The 17209-nt window shown below is 57.0% G+C and overlaps 6 protein-coding genes across 6 annotated transcripts in view; 5 read left to right on the top strand and 1 right to left on the bottom strand.

The window, feature by feature from the left end:
• IE81DRAFT_320413 (hypothetical protein) overlaps nucleotides 1–4034 on the top strand; it is a 5384-nt gene extending 1350 nt beyond the window's left edge. Inside the window, exons 2-5 of the mRNA XM_025513025.1 lie at nucleotides 900–927; nucleotides 1013–1367; nucleotides 1458–1579; nucleotides 1663–4034. Of these exons, the coding sequence (XP_025372388.1) occupies nucleotides 900–927; nucleotides 1013–1367; nucleotides 1458–1579; nucleotides 1663–3762 (2605 nt within the window). The 3' untranslated portion in view covers nucleotides 3763–4034. The remainder of the gene's footprint in view (nucleotides 1–899; nucleotides 928–1012; nucleotides 1368–1457; nucleotides 1580–1662) is intronic.
• A 2237-nt stretch (nucleotides 4035–6271) lies between these two features.
• Nucleotides 6272–7966, top strand: IE81DRAFT_286034 (MFS general substrate transporter; the record flags this gene model as incomplete). Its single annotated transcript, XM_025511659.1, has 2 exons — nucleotides 6272–6745; nucleotides 6812–7966. 2 exons carry the CDS (start codon nucleotides 6272–6274, stop codon nucleotides 7964–7966), a joined length of 1629 nt encoding a protein of 542 aa, XP_025372387.1.
• A 466-nt stretch (nucleotides 7967–8432) lies between these two features.
• On the top strand, nucleotides 8433–11064 carry IE81DRAFT_320409 (ClpP/crotonase). The gene is made up of 4 exons (XM_025513024.1): nucleotides 8433–9086; nucleotides 9148–9376; nucleotides 9450–9642; nucleotides 9707–11064. Exons 1-4 carry the CDS (start codon nucleotides 8625–8627, stop codon nucleotides 10701–10703), a joined length of 1881 nt encoding a protein of 626 aa, XP_025372386.1. The 5' UTR covers nucleotides 8433–8624; the 3' UTR covers nucleotides 10704–11064.
• Nucleotides 11065–11552: 488 nt separating this feature from the next.
• Nucleotides 11553–12752, top strand: IE81DRAFT_320408 (putative ribose-5-phosphate isomerase). The gene is made up of 5 exons (XM_025513023.1): nucleotides 11553–11753; nucleotides 11858–11867; nucleotides 11932–12026; nucleotides 12105–12324; nucleotides 12405–12752. The coding sequence occupies exons 1-5, from the start codon at nucleotides 11714–11716 to the stop codon at nucleotides 12505–12507; spliced, it is 468 nt and encodes a 155-aa protein (XP_025372385.1). The 5' UTR covers nucleotides 11553–11713; the 3' UTR covers nucleotides 12508–12752.
• Nucleotides 12753–12756: 4 nt separating this feature from the next.
• Nucleotides 12757–13997, bottom strand: IE81DRAFT_320407 (Mog1p/PsbP-like protein). The gene is made up of 3 exons (XM_025513022.1): nucleotides 13622–13997; nucleotides 13367–13507; nucleotides 12757–13209 (listed from the first exon to the last, which is right to left on the bottom strand). The coding sequence occupies exons 1-3, from the start codon at nucleotides 13726–13728 to the stop codon at nucleotides 12774–12776; spliced, it is 684 nt and encodes a 227-aa protein (XP_025372384.1). The 5' UTR covers nucleotides 13729–13997; the 3' UTR covers nucleotides 12757–12773.
• Nucleotides 13998–14823: 826 nt separating this feature from the next.
• On the top strand, nucleotides 14824–16510 carry IE81DRAFT_285961 (hypothetical protein; the record flags this gene model as incomplete). Its single annotated transcript, XM_025511656.1, has 3 exons — nucleotides 14824–15284; nucleotides 15367–15957; nucleotides 16033–16510. 3 exons carry the CDS (start codon nucleotides 14824–14826, stop codon nucleotides 16508–16510), a joined length of 1530 nt encoding a protein of 509 aa, XP_025372383.1.
• Between the last annotated feature and the right edge of the window lie 699 nt (nucleotides 16511–17209).

The raw sequence follows: 17209 nt of genomic DNA, 5'->3' as shown, positions 1-17209 counted from the left end.
GAGAGAGAGAGAGAGAGAGAGAGAGAGAGAGAGAGAGAGGTTCACGGCGCTGTAAAGTACGTACAGTCAAGAGTACCGGTACCACAGCAAGCTTGCCCTAACCTGTGCGTGGCACGCGTGCTGTTTGCTACATAAGACGCGGCGGGCCGGCGGGATAAGATCTCAACTCACGACTAACTCACACGATGTGAGCAAGTTGCGCCTAGCTCCTCGTCGTCGACGCGGCCTCTTCGCTGCCAACACGTGTGCAGCAGCGAACAACACCATCGATGCGCACGGAGAGCTGAGCTTGGCAATCGAAATGGCAAGAGTCGCGGGTCTGAGCGCGGATCTCGCAGGATTTCTGCCGCGATAGACCTGCCAAGATGAAGGCATCTCGACGCCATTGCCTCTCAGCATCCACCGAGCGCGCTATCACAGCCTCGCGTCTCAGTTGCGATCCCACTTGGCTTGGCACTTTGGACCCGAGGTGACATATCTCCGCGCCTGCCCTGCTCATGGCCGGTCTCGCTCTTCGATCACAAGAGCTCAGCGCCGCACAGCGCAGCCCGGTGTCTCATCATCGTCAGCAGCAGCAGCGCCGTTTTGCGTATGCGTGATGATAGATGTTGCGGTTGCATGGATACCGCGTTCGTGCTCGCGGTGGTGCTTGCAATGTGATCGGCTCAGAGGCCATGTAGGGCCACTCGCATCAGCTTGGCCGCGCTGTCAGGCCAGCTCGTAAGATGGTCGGAGTCTCCAAAAGCCGAGAAGTGGTACCTCGGGAATGACCAATCTGGCGCCCACTGCATCCGGAGCCGCTGCCCGGGCATCGCTAATGGTTCAGCTGCCAGGTGGTTTCCTGCCTCGGAATGTTGACCAGATGTGGAATGAGCGCTGACGCACGCTTCCTACCCCAGGTTCTATTGGTTCGCTCTTGTGACGTTGGTGAGGGCCTTCGCTCGCTAATCCTCTGGCTGCTAGGGAATCCGACCCCTGTGCTCACACCACCTCACCATCACCTCCTGAGCAGTGCATGATCTTCAAGCTAGGTATCGAAAGAGCGATATTCGATCCTTCACCCACTACCCGCGGCCTCTTCTTGCTCGCTTGCTTAGTCGTGGGCATCATTGGCGGGGTTCTAGCGCTCTTCTGGCACGCTGGCGCTGCTCTTTTGGCTGCGTCTCTTGGGGGACTGTCGCTGGGACTCTTCATCCAGGCGTTGCATCGTGACGGTCTCATACAGCAGCTCGTACTTCGCTGGGCGCTCTACCTCGGGTGTATCGCCGTCTTCTTTTCGATCGCTGTATCCAAGCGCATTCAGCCGCTGGTCCTCCTTGCAGCATCGGCTCTTACCGGCAGCACCATTGTGATGCTTGGCATCGACTGTGAGTCGCCTGACTGCACAGTCGTTGCCACCATGTTGGGCTGCTGCTCACATCGTGCGTCCTTTGCTTCTTCTGCGCCCTCCTCTCCAGGCTACACGACAGCTGGCCTCAAAGAATTCTACGCTCGCAACCTGCTCGGTGATCAGCTGTTCGCCGATCGCCACAGGCCAACATTTGAGCACGGTCAGTTTCCGTTGCCTCAAGCCGTCCAGGTCAGTCTAGGATGCTGCACCCATCTTCTATCAGTGCGCAACAGCAAAGCTGATCAGCCACCGCCCTTGACGCTATCGCACAGATCGAGCTCGGCGTCATCGGCGGCTGTACCTTGATGAGCTTGGCCTTACAGTCCAAGATGTTTGCCGAGCTTCGAGCTAATCTGCGTGCCCTCAAGTCTGACGACGAAGATCGACGAATCAACGCTCAGGCGAGACGTGCCTCGCAGCACGTCTTTCGCAATGCGCAGAGAGACCTCGCAGAATGGGAAAGAAGGCACGGATATCGCACGGACGATCCTGAGCTTGGAAGCCAAGGAACTCCCACCGAAGAGAAGGCCTCCGACAATCGGTCCCATTTCGCACGTGGCAGCTTCACCCGAAACAACTCAGGCCAATCGCTTTCCCCGATTCCGGAAGCTGGAGATGAATTCGTCCAGCGCAGTATCTTCTACGGCGCGACTGCGCCCGCGAGGAGCAACTCACACGTCAGTTTTGCTGACAGTGTCAAGGGCCTGAGCCGCAACGAAAACGTCGGCAGGTCAGACACGATGTATGCGGGCAACGCCGTTCGCTTTCCTACTGCTGTAGCGGCAGCCAATCCCGCCCGCGGCGATGATCCTCCAGCAAGAAGTGCTGATCTTCAAGAGCGGCAACGACTACTTGACGAGATTGCCAACATCCGCCAGAGCATTTCCTCATTGCACAGTGCTTTGCCAGCTGGAACACCTCCAAGCGCACCTGAAGAGGCACTGAGCGCTACAGGCAGCTACCATGCCCCCCTTCGAGGCGACGGTGGGCGACGGAGTGTCAACTTTGCACCTGGTACGACATCCAGCAAGCCCGCGCCTTGGACTAGTGATGACCGCACCAAGCGGTCGAGGGTCGTTTCGGCCCCGATGTTACCTAGCCTGCTGTCCCTGGCGCAGGACGAGCTGAGCCAAGGCTTCAGAACCATGATCGAGGACGAAGTTCGCCTCTCATCTCCAGAAGATAGCCTACCTACGCAGACCAGCCAGGATGGCGTGTACGAGCCGCAAAGGTCTTTCGATGCGGGGCGCCGCTTTAGCGAACAAGGTCCAAGATTTGATATGAGCGCAGAGTTGCAGGCAGACTTGGCTTTCCCGCCTACGGCGCCTCCCCAGCTTCGGCCTTTGCACTTGCCAGCCAGAACGGGTGCTAATAGTCCAGAAGCCTCGGTCGGCCGCGGCATGTTGGATGCGCCTGAGCCGCGAGCTTCCAAGACGCAATTCGATCTGACGGCAAAGGCTCCAGATTCGCCGCGACGAGTCATCAATGGCACCGTGCCTGCGAGCCGACGTCGTTCAACCCTTTCATACCGCAACAGCTCGATCGACTGGCCCGCAGACGCCGTCAAGGGAATCGCGAACGAGTCCGGGCCTTCCGGTGCTGTGCACATGACCATGGCGGAGCTGCAAGAACGCCACAAAGCCAAGCTCGCTGCCAAACAATCGAGAGTGTCAGCAACGTTTGAGCTAGAGCTCGCGAAGCAGCATTGGGAGCAAAAGGTGGCAGAAGAACGCAAGACGATGCATCTTCGCGAGCGCGTGCGCGCACACGAGGCAGCAGTGGCTGCAGCTCAAGCCGAGGAGCAGCTGCGCCAGCAAGCCTCCACAGGTGCAGCTCAATCGCAGTATCGTCGATCGATGAATCAGCTCCTCATACTAGGTGAAAGGGATGGCAGCGTAAAGAAGGACGAGCGCTCGGACGCGACACAACGCGCAAAGGAATGGCGCCAAAGCGTGCGCCTTTCCAAAGACGGCGCGTCGTCGATGGATCGCTTTCGAAGGTCGCGTCCCACATCGATGACCCTCGATCACCAACCTGAGCTCAGCAACGACCCGACGGTCAGACCGGCATCTGCCGGTGGCTTTAACAAAGATCAGAATCATAAAGCCACGTACGACAAGCTGGTGAGCTCACAAGCCCACGCAGAGGTATCGGAAAGATACCCTTCCAAGGGCAGCGCCAACCTCGAGAAGGTGCACAGAATGCCGAAAGGAGAGCTCACGGAGCTGGACCGGCGTCGTATTTCGCAGGGCGCTCTCGGCCGCCCTTTGAATGGCTCCGCAAGCAACAAGACTCTGCTCGATTTTGAAAACACTGCGATTGTCGATCAAGCATGGAACAAACGTACCTCGCGCACCGTCGCGGGCAAGTAGCTGAGGCAGTGCTGAATTTGCACTCGGCTTCGTCTGGCAGGCTTACAGCCGCTGCTCTGCTGCGATTTGCGTTCTGCATGACTCGAAAATGCCCGATGCTTGCTGCTTTCGGCATCCTTACTGCTTTCAACTTTCCACTAACCGGCCCCACAGACATCGAACACCGCTCCATTTGCCACTCTTACGCTCGCCACTCACAGGATATTCATCAGACATCGGCCTTTACACACATCAGCTCATGATCATGCCTTTCACACACACACACACACACACACACACACACACACACACACACACACACACGGACGCCCGAATGAATTGCTTGTGGAAGGTGTACATGCTCCGTTGTGCGGACTTGCTAGTCCAAGAGACGCTCACCGTGAAATCTCACCTGCGTCGATGGAGCTTCTTCTTTGTGATTGGTTGGTGATATCTTGTCGCCCGGAAGGACCGGTCTGGTCTTTCGATCGTCACGACGCCATTGGATGAACGGCTCGGTCTGGAGCGCTGGGAGGTAGGCTGTCATTCGGACTCTCAAGCTAACCGCGAGTCTAGGCGCTGCGAGCCCCATCGTCGTTTAGGATTATCTTTGATCGCGGACCTGCAAAGTCGCCAAGCCTGGATCGCGCGCGATAAGGAAGTCGACCTGAGGCGCAAGCCACCGCTGCTATAGCCTACCAGAGGAGTGCGGCAGCATGAGCCTTTGGTTCCTGCGTGGCCTTGATTGATTGCCAAGCCACACCTTACGAAATCCGCGTGTGAATGCAGAGTAGGTAGGAAGGACTGGACAGTCGTTGGCGTTGCAAGTTCCCGGTCAGGCTGGTGCACTGCGAGGAGCGACATGAATCAAGCTAGCACTTGGCTCTGCATGTCCTATTGGCTATCACCCAAAGTCTAGATTCGGTTGCTTGCGGTCAGCACTAAGAGCCTTCTTCTACGAGATGAACTCCGGCGTCTTCAAAGACCGCGAGGCGTCTCATAGGATCCCGAAGCTCTCATGAAGGTTGCTGCACGTCACTTCTCTGACAGCGCACGGAGCAGCTAGCACGGAGCAGCAGCGCGCGCTTCACAGAGATTGTTGTGTTTTGTTCCTTGATACGTCTTGGGCATCGATGCCGCCCCAAGACGAATTAGGATGCGGATTCGTGAAAGAGACAGCACCGTCAAATGCTATTCTGATTGTGATGTCTACACCATGACGCTTCGAGCGACGTCATGTCCCGAACGATTATTCGATCGAGGTAGCCGTCGCTCTCTATAGCCTATTCTGTGACAGTTGAGTGTGAGTTTGTCGTTTCATTCTTATGAGGGCCAGTCACGAGTCTCACCAGGGCACGCAGTACAACGCTGAGCTTGTCTCATATTCACGATTGCACGCACGCACGCACGCACGCACGCACGCACGCACGCACGCACACGACGACGACGACGACGCGGTGGCGCGGTGCCGGCAGCTTGTCGGCATCAAGCGCGTCGCAAATCTGCAGCGCTGCATGGCTGCTGCATCCCTTATCATAGCGATAAGCTTAGGCCAGCAGCGACAGCACCAGCAGAGGAAGGAAAAGCTGCGGCTGCGGTCTGTCAGGCAGGCACACATGCAGCAGACACTCGGGCAGCTGCAAGCTTTCATGCAGCAGGTTTGTGGTTGAGACTCAAGACTGATGGGCGACCCTCTCGTGCGCTCTACCTTATCTACGACGTTCTTCGCAGATTCGAAACACAAGGCCTCTCGAAGGCTGCTGGCTGCCAAGTGGACACAGCATGGATCGTGCCGCAGACGGCAGACCTCCCTACTCGTTCCAATCTTACGGGGAGTCTGCAGTATGGGCTCTCATTGGCCAGAACTTTTTTGGGCGCGAACTCCAGGTCTGGAAGCCCCCTTATCGCTTCATCGCTTGCCATGAACGCTCGGCAAACGGCCCAAACTGACTCAAGTCACATAGTCAAGAGTGTAGTGGAAGCAGGGGCAGGCTTCGCAGGACACAGCGTCTCGATTTGAAACACAGCGTATCGAATTCTAGCCATCGTTGGACCGATCGGTACTGTATGATCCAGCAGCAGGCGATGTCGCTTTGGCTGTCACCGAGCCCAGCATCCGCGGTGACAGACCGATCCCAGGGCGGCACCGATTCGCTCGTTCCCTTCACTGATTGGCCAGCGATCGAAGAGCAGTTTCACGTCGAGGCAGCACGCACGATTGAGCAGCTATCGAAGAAACGAGCGTCGGAAAGGTATTTGATCCGAGCGGATCGAAGCTCGACCATTATCTCTCCCCTTCTCCACACCTCAACCGTCCATCCTCCCTTCGGTCTGATCACTACACGTTCACCTCACAACTGCCCTCTGCTGCGCCTCACTTAGCACCCGCGCGTCATCCAGCTCGACCCTTGCCTTTCGGTCGCACAAGATGAGTGCGCCTCAATACTCTCCCCGAGAGGGCTCATCCTCCACACCTTCGTCCACCCACGATGAGAAGCGCGGCACAGCTCAAGAGGACGCCATCGTCCCCATGTCCGCAGGTGGTGTGGCTACCACGGAGGCGTATGTGTCCGAGACGCAGAGGCAAGCCCGAGCAGGACAGCTCAAGTTCAGATGGGCCTCTCTGTGGGAGCCTGCAGTGGTGAACCCCGTCAACGGTAAAAGTTACACATTCCCCATTTTCCGGTTCTGGGACCCCTACTCTACTGCCTTCTGGCTCGCCACACTGGGATTCTTCACCGCCTTCATCTGCTGGTTCGCTTTCGCAGCCTTGATGACAGAAGCCGTCAGAGTCGACCTGAGACTCACAGCAGACCAAGTTGCAAACAGCAACCTGTGCTCTCTTGCCGGTACTGCCGTCGTCCGGTTCCTCGTTGGACCTGCCGTGGACAAGTGGGGACCTCGCAAAGTCCTTGCTACTCTTTTGGTCGTAGGTGCCATTCCCTCGGCTCTCGTCCCGACCATCAGCAACCTCGGTGGGCTTGAGACCATTCGTTTCTTCATCGTGAGTACGAAAGTGTCGGCGTGCACTTGCGACCAGATTCTGACGTCGGCTACCTCATATTGCTAGTCGATTCTCGGAGGAACTTTCGTGCCCACTCAAGCTTGGACCACCGCCTTCTTCGACAAGACCATCGTGGGAACCGCCAACGCTTTCTCGGGCGGCTGGGGCAACCTCGGCGGCGGTCTGAGCCCTGTATTGATGATCAACACCTTTGAAGGCTTGCACCGCGCTGGCCTCAGCACCCACCTCGCTTGGCGTATCGCCTTCTTGGCACTGCCCGTGCCTTTGCTCCTCGTCGTCGCTGCTGTGCTGATGCTGTTAGGTCGCGACCACCCAGCCGGCAAGTGGTGGCAGCGTCATCAACTCCCAGGTACCGCCATGGCTGTCGCTGCTGGTCAAGATGTTCAACTGGATCCGAGAGAGATCCGTGAGCAGGAGCGCATGCGCGAAGGTGCTCAAGAGCAGGGCAGCGAGAAGGTCGTCACCCGCCACGCTCCCGCGAAGACGTCGGACTTCCACGAGACAGGAGAGCAGTTCGACAAGAATGACGCAGCTCAATCTGAACCTCTCACTGCTCGCGCTGCCCTGGATATTGCCCTTGACCTACGAGTTTGGATGGTCGCGCTCAGCTACTGCATCACCTTTGGTCTCGAGACGGCCATGGATGCTGCTCTGCCTCAGCTGATCTACGGGCTGTTTGCTGGTCCTAGCTTTTCCGTTGCCGATGCCGCCTACGCAGCCTCAACTTACGGCCTGCTCAACTTGTACGCTCGTCCTCTCGGTGGCATCCTTTGCGACATTCTCTACAACCGCTTCCGTCCTCGCGGCCTTGGTGTGCGCGCCAAGGTAGTGTTCCTCATCGCCATGAATATCATGCAAGGTGTACTCATGATTGGACTTGGCTTCTACGTCGACCAAGGCGCACCCCCAACTCTTGGCGGCGTGCTGGGCTTCATTGTCGGCATTGCTACCACCGGTTTCGCAGCCAATGGAGCAGCCTACGCCGTCTACCCTCACATCCGACCAAAGAACAGCGGTACGGTGGCAGGCGCAGTCGGTGCCTTCGGTGCCATTGGTGGTATCTTCTACACTCTCATCTTCAAGTTCCACCCAGGCACCAAGCCCACCAGAACTCTCGGCAAGAAGTTCTGGATCGCCGGAATCTTCAACACTGCTGCCATCTTCCCCTTCGCATTTGTGCCTCTTGGAGATGCTCATTGATCCACTCGCTCCCGCCACGCTCCATCACCCCCTCGATGCTTCTCGCGCTTCCTCACGCTCGCAGTCTTCCCACGTCACCGTAACGATGTGTTTATAGATGCACCTGATCTCTTCTGCAATCCTCGCAACAAAATCACGAATGTCTTGTTTCGATCCACGATATATCACGGCTTTTGTGATGAGCGCGTCGTAGTGGGGATGATGTTGTGTCTCGATTGCGGAGGGACCGAATCGGTGTTTTGCTTCATATGCAGCCGCACACCGCGTGTGAGCCGTGAACAATCGTGAATCACGCACCTGGGTCGTGTCATCCACTGCGCGCGCCTTCGAAAGGCTGAATGCACGCACCCGACGAAAAGAGAAAAGCAAATTGTTCTCGAACCGCCAGGACGTCGCGCTCCACTTGGCGGGAATTTCGTTTTGCTCGCGACGGAGCCTCTGCCGCTTAGCGATGATCACTTGCGACCAACTCACGGATCGTGGCTTGACGTGACGCTGGGTATTGAGTCGTAGCACCATCGTTCAACTTGCCCACACTGTGACTGCATTCACAGACTTCACGCAAGCTTGACCAATCAGCCTACCTGCCGAGCCCCTTTTTGTCCTGCTCAGCTTGCCTTTACTGGTGCCTGATTGAGAGCGGACATTTGGCAAGGCCATGTTCGCACAGGCTGGACAACCATCCTTCGCACGTCTCGCACGACCGGCCCTGCAACGTCACTGCAACACCCTCCTCTCGGCTCGGGTCCAAGCATCATCCGCGGCTCGCCACGCCAATCTCAAACTGATCAGCACATCGACGCCACACATGTCTCGAAGGCTCTCCCAGATCTCTTCGCACCTCTCCGGCAACCCGCGAGGTCCGCCAGCTATGCAAGCCTTTGGCGCCCCTGGTGGGAGGGGAAGGAGCGCCTCCTCCTCTTCCCACCCGAGCTCAGCCGGCGCTGCTGTGGCAAAGCAGGCCGCTACAGCGAGCAGAACTGGAGGCGGGGAATCGGGGAAGGAGCCGAAAGTACAGCAACTAAGCGAAGGCCCGCTTCGGACCATCGTCCTCAACCGGCCGAAAGCGCTCAACGCCCTCGACCTTGACATGGTCACGCTGATTGGCGAGGCTCTGCACGTAAGTTACCTTGTCTACATCATTGCCAAGCGCCACATGCTGACGAGCATGGAATTCCCAGACCATCTCCAAGACGGATGCGCCGATCATCTTGCTGCGCGGGGTAGGCCGGGGTCTCTGCTCTGGTGGAGACGTCAAGAGCGTCGTCGAAGCTGCGGCTTCGCAGGACCCCAACGTGCGGGCTCAAGCGCTCACGTTCTTCAAAGCCGAGTTCGAGGTCGACTTTGCTATTGCTACGCTGCAAAAGCGCACCAACAAGACTTTCGTGTCCGTCATGGACGGCATCACCAGTGAGTGTGTGCACGTAGACGAGCTCTGTATGCGTATTGACTCATCGCTCGTTCTTCTACGGGCGCCTTGTAGTGGGAGGCGGAGTTGGTCTCTCGGTTCACGCACCCATTCGCATTGCCACGGAAAACACACGATTTGCCATGCCCGAGACTGGCATTGGGTACTGGCCGGATGTGGGTGTGACAAGGGTACTTTCTCGACTGGACGGTCGCGTCGGCTACTACCTCGGCACGACTGGCACCCAAATATCTGGCGAGGAAGCATAGTGAGTGCCATTGTTGATACGCTGACCGGCCATCACGCCCTACTGACAAGCTCGATGCTCGCAGTCTGGCTGGACTGGCGACGCACTTCATTCCAAAACGCCTCCTATCTGAAGCGCTGGACCGGCTGCGCACTCTCCCCATCAATGCCACCACTGAACAGGTCGCGCGTGCATTGACAGAGTACACTGTCGATCCGTTCGCCGCCTCGGACAACGAGAAGGGTCCTCAAATTTTTGCTGACACGCCCCTCGTTGGCGCTAGACGCGTTGCCCTTGATCACGTCTTCGGCCTCGAGAAGGCTGAGCAAATCTTCGCAGCACTGGCAGAGCTTTCGAATGGCTCGGACGACACTCAAACGGCGAAACAGCTCATCGGCCTTGGCGTGACGTCGGTGTCCGGCGCAGTAGCTCAATGGGCTCAGAAGACGCTCGAGACGTTGCAGTCCAAGTCACCGCGGAGCATCAAGGTCTCCCTCAAGGCGATCACTGCCGCACGCCGTCTAGACATCGCCGAGGCCTTTCGTTTCGACATGCGACTCGCTACTGCATTCTGCGACCTGTCTGCCGGTCGTGATTTCCACACCGGGGTCACTCACGTCCTCACGAAAGATCCGAACACGGGCAAACGTCGCGAAGGAAGAGCAGCTTGGGATCCTTCGGATCTTGAGAGTGTGAAGGATGAGCACGTCAATGACCTCTTTTTTGGAAACGAGGCGCAAGCAAGAAAGGCCGGACTCAAGATCGACGTGCCTTTCTTGAGCGGGCTGCCACAGCCCAAGACTTTCCCATCCGAGAAGGACCGAGCTGCGCACGAGGCCAAAATCCGAGGCGTCGGTCCTCTGGCTTGGGAGCCGGCGCACAATCAGTACGCCCTTCCATCTGAGGCCGAAGTTGCCGCTCTGATTCAAGGAGCGCATCCAGCAGCGGGTGCCACTCAGCTCGAGCCGTCGGAGATCATCACTATTCTGGAGTCAAAGACTGGCGACAGGCGCGGTGTTGAAAGGAAGGTCAGCGAGTTCTTTGAGCGAGTGCAAGCTAGGGCAGCCGCCGCTCAACAGTAATCATCCAGGTCGCTCGATCAGAGCCAGAAGAGATGCGCGGGAGGTGGGAGAAGCGGGGAGTGCGACATAAATTTACACGGAGACAAGAAGCAGAAATGGCATGTTCTGGGTCGAAAGGCTGCTCGTACCACTACTGCTGTCTATCACAAAACGCTCCCAGTTGGTGTGCAGGGGTCCGTGACAATGTGTTTGGCGCATAGCCTCAGACCTCGCGTAAGGCCGATCCATTGTGACTCAATTGCTTCGCATCGGATCAGCGCTCCTCTGTATGGCCCAAGGTGCACATAAAGTCGTGCTTCACTCTGCTTGTGCAGCGTTTGTATCTTGCGTCTTTTGCTGTCGTGGTCAGGTCAATCGGGGGACACATTGATTTGAGTGAGCCTGCGCGCAGGGTGCTCCAGAATCAGCCACGTGCGTGCGTGCCTACTTGCGCTGGGCCAACAGGCTCAATCACGTGAATACACCCTCGTACTCGCTCGTGACTCGTGACCACTTGATCACTCAAGACTTATATGCTCACACTGCAAGATGTGCATATAGCGACCCAAAAGCGGTCGCAGGCGTCCATGCAGTCACGAGTGTTTGTTGAGTCTGACTGCTGCAGCGCATTCGGTGCCATTCTTGATTCGTGATTGCAGGATTTCGCCTCCACATCACGTCGTAAGTTTGCAGCGCCGCGTGCGCACGCGCGGACTTTAAGCGAGCGTGTCACGGCGGGGAATTCAATGCGCAGCTGCGAGGTGCATGGCGCCCGTGGAGAGCTGCCGTGCGCGATCGGATCGTCTAACGCAGAACGTAAATGTCAAAGGACGCCGACGTGGTGCTCGCTGCTGCTGCTGGTGCTTGCGATGTGCGTCGAAGTTCTGTGAGTCGTGAGTGAAGTTCATTTGTGCGTTGCATCTGATCTCAACAATCGCCAGCGAGTGAGCTTTGCGTTCGTCACTCATAATCTTCACTACCAGGAATCAACGACACATCATAGAAGACTGCCAGTCATACACTCTCACAAAATGTCTGCACCATCTTGGAACATTGCTTTTGCCGCCGATGGTGAGTCGCTCCAAGGAGCGTGCATGTAGAATGCCCCCCATCCCTTTTCAGCGCAAAGAATCTTTGCTTACTCGAAAGGTCGCAATTCGCTCGACGCTTCGCAGAGGCTGGCGTGTGAGTAGGCGAGAGTGTGTTTCGATGCGTGTGCGCCAGGTTTGCTGACTGTTGCTCATTACAGTCAATACAAGGACGCAATCATTGCCGATTTCAAGAAGGACCCTCGCGTGAAGAACATCGTCGATGTCGGTGTGAACAGCTCCACTGACAAGACTGGTGAGCATGCTGCCCTTACATGCGCATGCTCTGATGTCTGCTGACCTGCAACGCCCGCCTCCTTGTCTTGCCCGGCAGCCTACCCCAACGTTGCCAAGCTGGCTGCGCAAAAGGTCGCCTCTGGCGAGGTTGACCGCGCTCTGCTTGTTTGCGGCACTGGTCTCGGCGTCGCCATCTCTGCCAACAAAGTAAAGGGTGTCCGCGCCGTTACTGCTCACGACCCCTTCTCTGTCGAGCGCTCTGTGCTCTCGAACAACGCTCAAGTCTTGTGTTTCGGTCAGCGCGTCGTTGGTCTCGAGTGAGTGCTGCCACGCTCGTTGCTCTGCATGGGGCTCCAGCCCACGCAATGCCTGACTTTTTTCAATTCACCTCTTTCAGGCTCGCTCGCAACTTGGCCAAAGGCTGGCTCGGACACGTTTGGGACCCCAACTCTCCCAGCGCTGCCAAGGTGGATGCCATCTGCGCCATTGAGGAGAACTAAGCTTGAATGCGCTCCCATCGCGCACCTTTGAAACCGCACAGCGGTGCAATGCCATAGCTCGATCCATCAGCGAATCCCGATGTGCACTTACACTCAAGCGTGTCTGTCGCCATAGGGCAATGTTCACCTCCCATTGACGCGTTCATCGGACGAGTACGACTTCATTGCACACTGCGTCAGACACCGCACAGAGAGGCTTGAGCTGCACACGCGCACATCGCGACAATTTCACTCGAGTGCCAGTATCGATCATGTGTGAGCGCATTTCATTCCGCAAAGAGGTCCCAGTCATGTATGCGGAGCGTTCCAGCTGCCCTTTCAAAGATCCCTCTGGCCCGGCTCTCCGCAGCTTCATCTTTGACCTGTTCGACCCTTTCGCCTGCTCTCTCTGCTCGCAGATCCTCCTGCTCGTTGTCGTTGTCGGCCACAGCTTGAGCAAGGGGCTCATTCACGCTGAGCACCAAGTCAATGTTGCGCGCCGGTCTGAGCCTATATAGCGCCACCCAAACCCGTATCCTATCCTGAGCCGAATGCCCGAAACGTTCTCCGTACTTCACCACGCTCTGTTCACCCATGAGAAGTACTGCGCAAGGCGTGCTTGGCTGTGAGACACTTGTCGCTGGTGACGGCGATGTCGTCCAAACGTGCTTGACAGAGGAGCTTGCTGCCCCACCATCGTGCGCTATCGAGTCAAAGTGATACCTGCACAACCCGCGAAAGTCCGTCGTCACGTCAGCAGGGCTGATACTTGTGCGCGATCAGTCGAGGTTGCCTGGATGTTTCCTAGATCCGTGCAATCTTCTACTCGAAGCACACCATGCGCCATCTGCGCCCTGAGACTTCCAGCAAATCGACTCACCTCACGGCACTTTCCAACTCACTGCGGCCAGCTTGCTGCGCAGCGACATCCACGACCTGCAATATCTCTACAATCAAGCTGATGTCGTCCTTGTCCCTCGACACGTGCACCTCTTGAGTATCTGGCACTTGTCGAACATCACTGGTGCCGGGGTGGGAAAGCAGCGAGGGCATCAAGGAAGGGTGCGCGCAGGACAGTCAGAGGAGGCTCGCTCGAACTTCGAGAGGCTTTGAAAGGTGAACAGGCGATGCTCACCTCACGTCTAGGAATGAGAATGGTACATCCACCTTGATTGCTCCTCCGAAAAGATCGCGAGCGGCGTAGTGCTCTGTAGAAGTGCTGGCGGGAGGCAGGCTGGCCATTACGGATCGATACGACGAGGTGGGCAGATGGTCTGTGTTGGCGCGTTGGTTGGCTCAAACGACAATCAATGTTGGACCATTTGGGCTCGGGAAAATGTCGCTGGCATCGACGGCAGCGTCAGATTTGAGCAATTGTGGTTGGAAGTGGAAGTCCTTCATGGGAGTTGAGCCAAGCCAGACCAGAATGTCAACAAGTTTGACTTGTTGACGGCTAAGGGCAGCTAGGTTTCTGTCACGTGATGCGTTGGGCTGTGTCAAGAAAAAAGTTGATTTGGCGGGCGTGAAGTTTCTACAGCAAGCAGGGCAGCAGCAGGCAGGTCCAGCTGAGACCGACGAGGAGGGCACAACCAGGCGCTCCAATCAAGCGTCAAATCCTCGACAATGACCACGATCAGTCGAGAGGAGCCCTCTACTCGCATCGCTTCCTGACAGCGTTCTGGACTCCTCCTCACTTCGAATCTCAACAAGGCGACGTTGCCGCCTGCCACATTCATCCTCCCCACCATGGCACCCAAAGACAAGCCCTTGCCGGCGCGCAACCTCGAGTTCAATGCGGGTCAAGTGCCAAAATTCTTGCAGCAACTCCACAAACAGGTCAACGCCAAAGATCAGCGACACTCTACGTCTGAATTTGACGACATGCTAGGTGCTGGCTTGGATGCTTCTGGCTCTCACGAACGCCCAGCCTCTGCCGATGAGGATGAGTTTGATGGTGCGCAGGTAGTCGTGCTCAAGGAGGGCAAGCATCTGACCAAGGAGCAAGCATCCGGCAAACAGTCGGACGATGTGGCCGCGGCTCCGGATGCGGATGCGGCCAAGTCCAGCGTGTCGACCTCTGTTTCTGACTCCAAGCGCAAGCTGGGACAACCTGGCGCTCAGCCAAGCAAAAGGAGGAGAGCACCGGTTGGTGCCGAGGAAGAGGAGCAAGCCGCACCTAGCGCCTCCGGAATGGATGCCGCCAAAGAGTCGATAGGAGCGGAAAAGTCACGCAAGTCTGGCAGCAAGGGCAAAGACGATACGAATGTGGACAAAGAAAAGAAGTCGAAAAAGAGCAAAAAGGAGAAAAAGGCGAGCATCAAGATTCCCGCAATGGCCATGGATGGTGACGAGGAGGAGCAGGATTTTGAGGAGGCCGGTGCCGCAGATGAGGCCGGCGATGCTCTTCGATCTGCAGCGCAAATAGTCGTCGATGCGGCAGACGATCTACACGTAGCTGTAAGCGATTCGCACGAGCGTTCTGCGCTTGACACTGAGAGCGATGCACCGGGCGAGGCGGAGGATGCAGAGGTGGAAGCTATATCTCACAAGGAGCAGCGCAAGAGGCGGAAGCTGGAAAAGGCGGCCGCCAAGGCTGGTACTGGAGGGAGTGCAGACTCTGTTCCGGTGGCAACAGAGCCAAAAGTGCCAGCACGAAGCGGCTTTAGTCTCTGGATTGGCAACCTCAGCTTTCGAACGTCCGAAGCTCGGCTGAAAGAGTGGCTGGAGGAAGGTGGCATCACTGGCATTTCGCGCATACACATGCCTTCTGGACAAAAGAAGATGGAACACAACAAAGGGTGAGTGACACGAGTCTGCGTGCCGCACAACTCGTACATTCTTCTCATCTTTGCTAACCCTCCAACACTGCTTGGTCAATAGCTATGCTTATGCCGATGTACCGGACGCCGACATTGTGCAAGCGGGAATCGCTCTTTCGGAAGGGCATCTTGACGGTCGGCGATTGCTCATCAAGTCTGGCTCCGACTATACCGGCAGACCTGCATTGAATCCTTCTGCAGTAGCACTCGCAACCACCCAGCCCGAAGGAGACGCTGGAGATGGTAATGTGAAAGCAACAAGCGGTAGCCGTGGAAGGACTGGTTTGACAAAGACTGCGCAAAAGATTCTCAGAGCGCAGAGGAATGCGCCTTGCGAGACTCTGTTCGTGGGCAATCTGTCGTTTGCCACCACGGAGACGAGCTTACGGGAGCTTGTGGAGGGAGCAGCCCAGGCTCGGCAGGAGCGCGCCCCAAAGGAGTCGCTGGCGGGCGACGCAAGTGATGACGCAAAGGCAAAAGCGGACCATGACGACGCCTCGAATGAGTCACGAGCTGACGCAGAAGGTGTCCATACCAAGGAGGACACTCGAAAAAGAAAGAGAGAGCAACCTGCGCGCCCCAATGAAGTCAGAGGAGCAGGCATACGCAAGATCCGTATGGGAGAGTTTGAGGGCACAAACAAGTGCAAAGGGTGAGTTGCGCTGCGAGTCTCTTCGTCGCGGCGAGCTTGCTCTGACAACGCTGCGCGATATGCACCCGCGCACAGCTTCGCTTTCGTCGACTTTCACACGGTCGCTCACGCCACAGCGACGCTCATCAGTCCTCGCATGCGCTACCTTGATGGTCGGGAAATCAAGCTAGAGTACGGCAGTGCGGACGCAGTGAGACGAGGCGCAGTCAAGAACCGCAATGCTGCCGGTGCTCACGAAGCGGGACACAGACCGCACGCAAGGGCACCGCACGGCTTCAGTCGTCGCAAGCCTCAGAGGGACGCTGAAAATCTCTACGATGGTGGTGCAGAACCTGCAACTGCTGGGCCTGCCCCCCTTCCCGGCTCTTTTGATCCCGAACAGCCACTTGCAAGGGCGCACAAGCCGACAAAGGAAGAGAGAGAAGCGAGGAGAGCTGCTCAGGGTCATTCGAAACGGCGTCAGGCGCCAGGCGCGGCTCTTGCCAGCGCGCAAAGAGAAAAGATCGGCATCGCTGCCGATGCCGTACCTCAGGGCAAAAAGATTGTATTTTAGAAGTTCGGTCATGTTGGTCTTTTGTGCAATTACAGGCGGAATCGTCGTCTTGCAGCATGGAAATACATTTGACGTGCTGGGCAAGCCTCAAATGACCTCGCATTGTCGTGGCTTGAAGCCGTGGGTGGAGCACTCGTCCCTTCTGTGTGCGTGCGTCTGCCATTCGTGAAGGAAGACACACATCTGCTCTCGCGCCAGTAGCCCCATTCAGGGCATCATGACGCTTGTAGTATTAAGATCCTTGCAACAAGACCGTGCGCCCGAGAATGTGCAGCTCACCACACCCTCACTTTCACTTGGCTGGCTGTGCACTTAAACATGTGAAGGCCTCTCCTAGGCAAAGGCGGATGAGTTGATCGAAAAAAGATAAAAGTATATATACTTGTGACACTATTTAAATAACATCTACGGCCATACCACTGGCAAAGCACAGGATCCCGTCCGATCTCCTAAGTTAAGTGCGGCGAGCGAAGCGAGCCGCACGGGACGTCTGCTGCGTAGGGTCTAGTCAGTATTGCGGTGGGGGACCACGCGAGAATCCTAGATGCCGTAGGTTTTTTTTGTTGGTTGCGGGGGTCGAAAGGCGAGCGCCTCACTGCGGACGTTATCTCAACGGATCACCACAACCACTGAGCGAAAGAGCCACCGAGTCTCTTCATTGACAGAACCTGATCTAAGCGACCGCGATGTCGTCGCTCC

Source organism: Ceraceosorus guamensis (genome assembly GCF_003144195.1).
Source record: "Ceraceosorus guamensis strain MCA 4658 unplaced genomic scaffold IE81scaffold_6, whole genome shotgun sequence".
Classification (NCBI taxonomy): Eukaryota; Fungi; Basidiomycota; class Exobasidiomycetes; order Ceraceosorales; family Ceraceosoraceae; genus Ceraceosorus; species Ceraceosorus guamensis.
Note: the sequence above shows the minus strand (reverse complement) of the source record. Positions and strands in the feature narration are given on the sequence as shown.

What these genes read in the sequence shown, in the direction of transcription:
- IE81DRAFT_320409 (XM_025513024.1), top strand. Translation starts at nt 8,625, where the DNA reads ATGTTCGCACAGGCTGGACAACCATCCTTCGCACGTCTCGCACGACCG. An exon ending in TGATTGGCGAGGCTCTGCAC is followed by an intron (nt 9,087 to 9,147) that starts GTAAGTTACCTT and finishes TGGAATTCCCAG; the next exon opens with ACCATCTCCAAGACGGATGC. An exon ending in ATATCTGGCGAGGAAGCATA is followed by an intron (nt 9,643 to 9,706) that starts GTGAGTGCCATT and finishes CGATGCTCGCAG; the next exon opens with TCTGGCTGGACTGGCGACGC.
- IE81DRAFT_320408 (XM_025513023.1), top strand. Translation starts at nt 11,714, where the DNA reads ATGTCTGCACCATCTTGGAACATTGCTTTTGCCGCCGATG. An exon ending in CAGCTCCACTGACAAGACTG is followed by an intron (nt 12,027 to 12,104) that starts GTGAGCATGCTG and finishes CTTGCCCGGCAG; the next exon opens with CCTACCCCAACGTTGCCAAG. An exon ending in CAGCGCGTCGTTGGTCTCGA is followed by an intron (nt 12,325 to 12,404) that starts GTGAGTGCTGCC and finishes CACCTCTTTCAG; the next exon opens with GCTCGCTCGCAACTTGGCCA.
- IE81DRAFT_320407 (XM_025513022.1), bottom strand. Translation starts at nt 13,728, where the DNA reads ATGGCCAGCCTGCCTCCCGCCAGCACTTCTACAGAGCACTACGCCGCT. An exon ending in TTCTCATTCCTAGACGTGAG is followed by an intron (nt 13,508 to 13,621) that starts GTGAGCATCGCC and finishes CCCCGGCACCAG; the next exon opens with TGATGTTCGACAAGTGCCAG. An exon ending in GAGTTGGAAAGTGCCGTGAG is followed by an intron (nt 13,210 to 13,366) that starts GTGAGTCGATTT and finishes CGGGTTGTGCAG; the next exon opens with GTATCACTTTGACTCGATAG.